Source organism: Solanum lycopersicum, chromosome 12, assembly GCF_036512215.1.
Source record: "Solanum lycopersicum chromosome 12, SLM_r2.1".
Classification (NCBI taxonomy): Eukaryota; Viridiplantae; Streptophyta; class Magnoliopsida; order Solanales; family Solanaceae; genus Solanum; species Solanum lycopersicum.
Window position 1 is genome coordinate 59958533 of NC_090811.1, and position 9449 is coordinate 59967981.

At 34.3% G+C, this 9449-nt stretch overlaps 2 protein-coding genes across 2 annotated transcripts; one reads left to right on the forward strand and one right to left on the reverse strand.

Annotated features, from left to right (window-relative positions):
* Positions 1-644: 644 nt before the first annotated feature.
* On the forward strand, positions 645-2011 carry LOC101257543 (dehydrogenase/reductase SDR family member FEY-like). The gene has a single exon (XM_004252256.5). The coding sequence runs from the start codon at positions 761-763 to the stop codon at positions 1850-1852; it is 1092 nt and encodes a 363-aa protein (XP_004252304.1). The 5' UTR covers positions 645-760; the 3' UTR covers positions 1853-2011.
* Positions 2012-2508: 497 nt separating this feature from the next.
* Positions 2509-4719, reverse strand: LOC101257841 (small ribosomal subunit protein eS12). Its single transcript, XM_004252257.5, has 5 exons — positions 4578-4719; positions 3752-3798; positions 3077-3368; positions 2864-2929; positions 2509-2748 (listed from the first exon to the last, which is right to left on the reverse strand). Exons 2-5 carry the CDS (start codon positions 3757-3759, stop codon positions 2689-2691), a joined length of 426 nt encoding a protein of 141 aa, XP_004252305.1. The 5' UTR covers positions 3760-3798; positions 4578-4719; the 3' UTR covers positions 2509-2688.
* Between the last annotated feature and the right edge of the window lie 4730 nt (positions 4720-9449).

The window sequence follows — 9449 nt, forward strand, 5'->3', positions numbered from 1 at the left end:
TTAATTTTAAAATTTTAATTTGCTAAAAACTAAAGAATAAGTTGTGAGACACAAATAAATAAAAAATGGGAATTAAAGCATATTGAAAGAAGCGGAATAGGGAGAAAGAAGGGGCCCAAATTTATCGGCTGAAGTAAAGCAAAATGAAAATTTAAAGTTATGTAGTGACCATTTTTTTTAATTTAAATTAAAAAGGGATGATAGCTTTTGATCGGCAAACAGCACGATCCTAAGCTCCTCTCAGTAGTCTCAAAATATAAAGACTAGTGCACATTCATAACAAAATCAATTTGAAAACTGAAGAATATTTTTCCCAAGAATAAGAATTATTAAAACCATCCGATAGTACAAGGTTAACAAAGACAACATGTAGTTGACATGTGCAATTGTTAACTTATGCCAAATCTAGAGTGATATTTAGGTATTATATATTTTAACAATTTATTTAAAACCTCTAACCAAAAGAAAAGGACAATTTATTTTAAAAGGATAATATATATGTGATTTTGTTGGCTTTAACGCATTAAGTAAAAAAGAATCTGTTCCGGAATCTACGTCAATCCATTGGTTCTCTCTATCGATCATTATTTGAACAATTAATCAACAATTAACAAATTTTGCAATTTTAGTATTGGTCTATTTCTCAATCTCAAAATCATATTCAAATTTCTTGTTGGTTCATACAAAGTCATTTGTTTCATTTCTCCAACAAAATTTTCTTGATTATAAAAGATTGATGGAAAAATAATATTAAAATACGATGAATTCATCGTCGAAAGGATTGGAATGGAAAGAATGGTTACAAGGATGGCTTCGTTTAACATATGAGACACTGTTTCAGAAAATTCATGCTAAACATTTACAAGAACCTTTGCCTTTACCTCCTCTCAATGGCCTAAATTGCATTGTCACAGGAGCCACTAGTGGCATTGGACTTGAAATTGCTAAACAATTGGCTGAGTCAGGTGCACATCTTGTTATGGCTGTAAGAAACACAAATCTTGCTCATCAACTCATTGAAAAATGGCAAAGAAATGAAACTGTATCGAGGCCCTTAAGCATCGATGTTATAGAACTTGATCTCTTTTATCTCGAGTCAGTTGTAAAATTTGCAAAAGAATGGAATTCGAGATCAAAACCTCTTCATATTCTCATCAATAATGCTGGAATCTATTCTATAGGACAACCACAAAAATTTACCAAAGACGGATATGAAACACATATACAAGTGAACCATCTTGCACCTGCATTACTATCTCTTCTGCTTTTGCCTTCTTTGAAAAGAGGCTCTCCAAGCAGGATTATCAATATGAATTCCCTTATGCATGTAATTGGCGTTGTGGATCCTCAAGATATGAATTTCTTAACCAAGAAGAATAAGTTCACAAGTAGAAAGGCATACTCGAGTAGCAAATTGGCACAAATGAAGTTTAGCAGTATACTTCAAAAACTCCTAATTAATACTAATATTCATGTAATGTGTGTAGAGCCAGGAGCTGTACGTACAAATGTTACGCGAGATCTTCCAAGAATTCTGAACATTCTTTATCAGAAAATGTTCTTTTTCATGTTCGATGCTCAACAGGGTTCAAGAAGTGCACTTTTTGCAGCTACTGATGCTGAGATCTTGGATTATTGTGGTGTGTTGAAAGCAGAAGGGTGTATTGGTTGTGCCTTCATTGGTTGCCATTGTAGAATTAGTGAACCTAGCAAACAAGTAGATAATGAGAGAACCTCTTTTGAAATATGGGATAAGACTATGGAAATGGTTGGTCTTCCTGCAGGGTGTGTTGACATGATTCTTCAAGGTGAAGAAATTCATTGCCGCTATGGAGCTGTTAATGATCGTTAAGTCTGGCCTATACAGAAAGTTTTGCTCTTCTAGTATAATTTTTCAATGAAAGAGATACAATTGAACTCACTTATCGAACTTCTATAGTGACTATTTTGTATGTTGTTTAGTCATACATATTCAAAATTCTTCTGAACGAAACATGTAAAGTTTTTTTTTTAGGGAAGAAACAGTTACTTATGAGATGTAGCTTTATGTTAATTAGGTTTCATATTGATTGACAATACCAAGACATGCAATAATGTTATATGGTATGATTTTCTTAAATTTAATTAAGCATACTTTAGTAGCAGAAAAGGTTAAACTCAAACTCATTAATTGTGGAAACTCTATCCAATAATTTTCTTCCATACTTAAGCTATCATCAAATGCTTATTGAAACGCACCCTACTCTATCACCGATGTCTACTATGTACTGATCAAAAGTGATAAGAACTCTAACATCACAACTAATACGTCTCTAATGAAACACAAAATTCAAAGTTACCATAAGATTCTATCATACAGCAGTTTTACCTCATCTTTGTACTAATTCTGAACATGAGATATATGAGTTAAACTACGACAAATGTAATAACGCCATGTAATCAACATGATCAAATCAAATTTCACCTCAGATTCCTGATATCATTCTTGCAAAATGTTACCAGAACAGATTATAATCGAATTGGTTCATTCATAGGGATCCAAAAGACCTATAAAGTTCAAGAAGCCGTGCATAACCAGAATCACAAATGACTACAAATTGAAATTTATCAAAATCTGGTTTTATAACAATCAAGAATTTTCATGTCACAACCAAAAACAAGCTAAACCTCTCTAATTCAACATTTCACTTAGTGAGACTTCACATATTCCTGAACAATGTGGAGCCCTTCAGTTTCCTCTCCAAAATCCTGAAAAGCAAAAAGAAAAAAATAGCTATAGATCAACAAATTCACTCACAAGAATTACTTTTTTAAAAGGACCTAAATTCATACTAAAGAATATTAGGTTCATCTCATTCTTTACCTTTACTACAACACAACCGCATCCGACAACTTTCCTAGCTTTGCCTTCAGAGTCAATCTTGCACAGCTGCAAATATATAGAGAGAAAATTAGTTCAAAATATAACTTCAAAAACACGAACAAACAGACTTAACTATTTATAAACTGCAGAAATAAGAGATGCAAATAACTGTTCTTTTAAAACTTTCATCAGAATCAATAGTTTGTTACTTACACCAGCCCATTCACCAAGTGTCTTGGCATTAGGAACAGTGATCAGGCTAACATTGTGATCACCGCATAGACCTTTGACCAATTTCACATAGTCTGGTTGGTCACAGTCCTCTGCCAAAACGCAAAGTTGGGCAGCATGCTTCTCAATAACCTTAGCAGCCTCATGAAGACCTTTAGCTAAACCACCATGAGCCCGTGATTTCCTGAGGACAAGTTGCAATGCTGTCATGATATCCATGGGCTCCCCAAGAGCGGGGGCGGGAGCTGGAGTCTCAGCAGCAACAGGCTCTTCACTGCATTACAATAAATCAAGGAATAAATAAAACTACAAGAGAAATGTCATCAAGCAAGGATGTTTAAAAAGAGACAATCAAAATTTTGAAAACAAGACAAGATCAGTAGGGGTAGGGGTAGTGCCATATGAATCTAAATCAACTGAAAAGTATGCAACCCATCGCATCCAAAGCAAAAGAAACCAACGAAGAACACAACATCCCTATTATCGGAGAGCTGATGCCAACCAATATGAAATTACAATTATGTAATTTTTCAAAAAACATTCACCTCATATGGATCATAGTAACATATAAATTCCAGGTAAAAGAAGTTATTTTCATGACAGTAAACATCAGCTAATGCTGTTAAAATACATAGAAGTAATACTATAACTACTTACCCAGACATTTTCTCTTCTTGAATCTAATTACCAGATACAAGCCAAACCTGACATAAACCATCAAAAATACAGTCAAAAACTGTAAACACACAAGCATCAAAAAAGGTTGAAAAACAACTAATCTTGATAATATGCATCATGTAGTTAAAAAGATTAGAGTTGTCTGAGCACCAATAGGACTCCTCCATTCAAGATCATTCCAAGTAGTTTATTAAACCAAATAAGAGCTGCTTAAGATGCATGGACTAGTCATGTAGGATCATTATATAAAATAAATCCCAACCGAATACAGGACGATGAGTAATGCCAAATGAGTACTAAAATTGTTTTTACCTGTTCAATTTGAATTTAAACCTTCATTTCATAAGTGAGACTTGCCTACTGGTAAGCCTTAATTAATTAATTAATCCACCAAGTACATACTACTAACTTATAACAGCACATACATGACAGAGGTTATCACATAGAGTTTTTCTATCTCTACTGGGATCTAAACCTAAGTGAAGCAGTTTTAATTCCACAGGCGTAGCTAGAAGCCCGAATACGAGTTCAGTTAAATCCAACAACTTTGTATTAAGAAATTTATCAAATATGTACATATATTAAGTTCACAATCCAAATATTAACACTTGAAACCTCTACAAAATTCAAAATCAACAAGATTCAACAGATAAACCCTAGAAAATCACATCCACATTGAAATGTCTGCATAACATATAGCCCTTGAATCCATCTTTTCGGATGTGTACAAATACAGATATACAAAACAAAAAATTAATATGCAGATGCAAAATACAGCATATAAATTCAGTGAAGAATAACTTACAGAGAGAGCGAAGAGACGATGCGATAGCAGTGTGGAGGGAATGCAGATGGTGAGAAGCTTGCGATATTATATTGTAGGCTTCAAAAACCTAAAACCCTAACGATACTCCAAGCCCAAATTCATCTTTATTGGACCAAGGCCCATGACCCATGGCCCATACCTCTCTATTTCATGGATCCAGAGGACAAATTTGTTTTTTTGTTAGTATTTAATTTAGATGATATTACGTAATCTGAAAAAAAAAAAACATTATTGTAGCACAAAATTCATATACAAAAAATAGTATTTAAGTAAAACACTTAACTTTTTATTAATATTAATGAAATATAACCCTTTTATTTGTACTTAAATGTCAGGTACATGATGAAAGTCCCCTCGATCAATCTTCACTCAAAAACTCAAAGCTAGCTCATATAATTTTTTTTTTTTGCTAACTAACCTACGTATAATTTTCTTTTTTATAAATAGTAATACGCAAACCTCCAACACCTCCTCATTGATCATTAACAACCTTATAATCTTTCCTATCTTCTCAACGATTTATGTCATGTTTATCTTTTGATATTTCTCAATGTAATCATATAGTAAAGGTACTAAAAGAATGATGTTATGCACATTTGGAAGAAAGAATAAAGTTGGTATTTTATATTGTTCTCTTGTTCTATATTATTTCTCAAAATTAATATATATACTAAATGATAAAATAAAGAATGGAATAAAAAGTTAGTAACAAATGTGAATCAATTAATTGAAATTAAAATTATGAATTTCTCATTTTTATAGATAAAAGGGAAAATATAATATCAGGAGTTAAAAAATTATGCCACATCATCATGTTATAGATCGCAATGATATACGTAGTTCTTCATTTCTCTTTTAAATTTAAAACACATCCATTAATTACTCTCTAGCAAGACCTATAATTTTCAAGCTCATGTCATTGATAGCCAAAACTTTCATTTCTACGCAAAACATTAAAATTTTGAAGAAAGGATCACGAGTATAACTTAGCTAATACAAAAAAAAAGGCCAAATACATACGCAGGTCCCTAAATTTGTTCGCGCTTTTCCCCCAGGTACCTCAACTAACCAAGATTCCTATTAAATCCTTTAACCCCTATAATTTGATCCTTTTAAATATTTTTGGCTGATGTGGAGCCAAATTTCAATAAATTATTTTTGGTAATTAGGCACGTGAGATGAACCTTCCCCGCGTGGAAATTTTGACCAATACACTCCAACCAAATTACACGTCAGTGCCACATATTATGTCACCAAACCTAAAAATCAATTTTCCCCCAAATCACTTTTAACCCGTTTCTAAACGAGAAAACCCTAAGAATCTCTCCTTTTCAATGACTTTTACAGCTGAAATTCTTACATTTTAAAGTGATTTCGAGTGTTTTGTTGAAGGAATCATCGAAGATTGAAGACGATTTTGGAGTTCATTCGCGATTTTCGAGTTGACGAGTGTGAGGTAAGTGACGAGCATATTGTTGTGGTTGTGTGTTTTTAATATATGTGTTTATCCTGTGTTTTTTATTGATATATACTGGGTTTTAGTATCAATGTGGTTGTTGTTGTTAATATCTAGATAAAGTTAGGGTTTTTTGGTTTTTATTGTTCATAACTGTCAGAAAAATTTGGAGCCTTGTTTCAGGGAATCTTATGGACGCCATTATTATAACTCGTTTTCATCATGGTGGTAAGTTTATTCAGGACAAAACTGGAATTACTTATAAAGGGGAAGCCGAGGTGGAATATGTTAATATCGACAAGGACCACTTCTCAATAATCGAGTTACTTTTTTATACTAAACAATTGGGGTATATTACTGTTGGTGGGTTCTGTGTTAAAGACCCCACAAAAAATGGCTTTATTGAGGTGGACACTGATATAACATTAGTAAATCTCATCAAAGACCTAAAAGATGGTGACTTTTTAGATATTTATGTAAAGCATGTGGTGGATGATGTAGAAGTGGTCACAACAGGTTTGCTTTGTGGGTCTGTCGTTGAAGAAGATATAAATGTGACTGCAAGTGAAGGGTTGAATCATGAGGCTGAATCTGAAAATGTTAATGTGGAAGTTGAGCCAGGAGATATATCAGATCTAGATGTGGAATGGACTGAATCAAATGAAGAAAGTAGTGATGACTATCTAGATGTGGAATGGACTGATCAAATGAAGAAAATAGTGATGACTCTCAAGAGGATGCTATTCCTGATGTGGATGACTCTGAGGTTGATGAAGAATTAAGATCTCTTAGAAATGAAAGGAGAAACAAAGTGAAAAAGAAAAAAACCTACTCAAACTAAGGAAATAAAGCTTGGAACAGCTGGTGTTGATAGAGGCTTTGAAGACATAGGAAGGAATAAGGCTGGTAGATACACTGGAAGACTAGGGGGTGATGAGCAATATATAGATAGCTCAGAATTGGACAGTGAAGACAGTAGGGATGAATTGGATTCAGAATTTGTGAAGGGTGTTGATTTACCAAGAAGAAGAAAAAGTAAAAAGGTAAGATTTGATCCTGATTGTGTTGTAGCAATTTTTGAGCTTGGTATGGTGTTTGAAAGTCCTGAACAATTTAGAAAAGCTGTTGCAGACTATTCTTGTCAATATAAAACTAGGTTAAAATTGAAGCCTAATGACAAAAAAACAGTTAGAGTTAAATGTGAGGACAAGAAATGTAAATGGTTGCTGTTTGCTAGTATAGATAAAGATTCTGGTGATTTTGTTGTCAAAAATTATTATCCTATGCATGTATGTCCTCAATCGACCAAGAACAAGTTGTGTACATCTAAGTTTGTTGCAGAAAAGTTCAAGGATGAAATAACCTGTCAACCATATATAAGATTATGGGAAATTCAGGAATTAGTGAGAAAAAAATTTGGGTTATATGTTGGAAGAACTGTTTGTCATAGGGCAAAAAAGAGGATTGTCAAGGAGTTCTTAGGTGATTGGAAGATGGAATTTTTCAAGATTGTGTGATTATGCAGACATGATTAAATATACTAATCCTGGTACTTCCTGTTGGGTGAGGACAGATAGAGAGTCTCAGCCAGGAAAAACTTTGTTTGTTTACTTCTATGTTTGCTTTGATGCATTGAAGAGGGGGTGGTTGGAAGGATGCAGAAAAATTATTGGTTTTGATGGATGTTTTCTGAAGGGTTCTTGCAAGGGAGAATTGTTGGTTGCTGTTGGTAGAAATGGAAATCAACAGATGTTTCCAATCGCATGGGCTGTTGTTGACACAGAGACAAAACATAGTTGGAGTTTTTTTCTAAAGTACGTGATAGAAGATCTGAACTTAGGCACAGGACATGGACTGACTGTTATGTCAGATATGCAGAAGGTTAGATGGTTTTTGCATTGTATCTTGTTCTATTATTTTTTTTCTTGTGTTGCTAATACTTTTTAATGTTTGTGCTACAACTGCTTACATAGGGCCTTGTACCAGCTTTATGTGAGTTGCTACCAGATAGTGAGCAGAGAAGGTGTGCGAGACATATCTGGTCCAACTGGCATCAATTATGGAGTGGTGAAGAAAGAAGGAAACAGTTCTGGAGATGTGCTAAGTCAAGTTTTGAAGTGAAATTTGAAGATGAGATGGATAAACTCAACAAATTAGGTAATAAAATTTGTGAGGACTTGTTGCATTATGAAAAAACTACTTGGTGCAAAGCATATTTTAAGAGCATTCTAAGTGTGACATTGTTAAAAACAATATGTGTGAAACTTTTAATTCTTGGATACTAGTTGCTAGACATAAAACTATCATAACTATGCTAGAGGAGATTAGGCACAAGATAATGGACAGAAATATTGCAATGAGGCAATTTGCTGAAACTTGGATCTCAGATATCTCTCCTATGGCTAGATTAGTACTAGAAGAGAACAAAGATCTTGCTAGATTTTGTGAAGTTAGATTCAATGGTGATATTGTGTATGAAATCTTAGATGGTCAATACAGACATATTGTTGATATAAGAAAGAAGACATTTACATGTAGAACATGGCAATTGAGGGGCATACCATGTCAACATGTTGTGCTTGCATATCAGCACAAAGGCATAGAACCTGAACATGAAGTGGTACATTGGTATAGGAAAGAGACTTTTTTGAAGGCTTATAATCATTTTCTACAGCCAATACCAAACATAAAAATGTGGCCTCACACTAGTGGTGTAGTGATTGAACCTCCTGAACCAAAAGTCATGCCTGGTAGGCCACCAAAGTGCAGAAGAAAGGCAAAGAATGAGCCTAGAAAAAAGTATGGAAAGTTATCCAAAAGAGGAGTAAAAATGACATGTTCACTGTGTCATCAAGTAGGACACAACAAAAAATCTTGTCCAACATTGGTAAGTTATTATTCTCTTCTAATACATTTACAATAAGCTTCAATTATTATTATTGTATTAATAGGCTGAAATGGGACAAACTGGAGGCTACCCAAACAGGAAACCAAGCTCAAGCCAACCATCACTGTCTAGCCAACCATCAAGCTCAAGCCAACCACCATTGTCTAGCCAACTATCAAGCTCAAGCCAGCCACCACTTTTTAGCCAACCATCAAGCTCAAGTCAGCCACCAGTATTCAATCATCAAGGCAGTTCTATGTGTTTTGATTCTTCAGCTGTTAGAAGAGAGCAACAACCTGCTAAAAGCAGAGGCAGAGGCACTGGGAGAGGTACTGACAGAGGAACTGGTAGAGGCACTGGTAGAGGCACTGGGAGAGGTACTGGCACTGCCAGTGAAATTGAAAGAGGCAGTGTTTTCAACATTGGAGGTGTATCAAGTCAGCAACCTGATCAACCAAGGGCTGTGGAAGCTTCAATATCAACAGGAAGACAAAAAAGGACCAAGACT

Coding starts and splice junctions, on each gene's coding strand:
- LOC101257543 (XM_004252256.5), top strand. CDS start 761: ATGAATTCATCGTCGAAAGGATTGGAATGGAAAGAATGGTTACAAGGA.
- LOC101257841 (XM_004252257.5), bottom strand. Junction 2,930..3,076: donor CACTTGGTGAATGGGCTGGT/GTAAGTAACAAA, acceptor ATATATTTGCAG/CTGTGCAAGATTGACTCTGA. Junction 2,749..2,863: donor GCGGTTGTGTTGTAGTAAAG/GTAAAGAATGAG, acceptor TTTGCTTTTCAG/GATTTTGGAGAGGAAACTGA.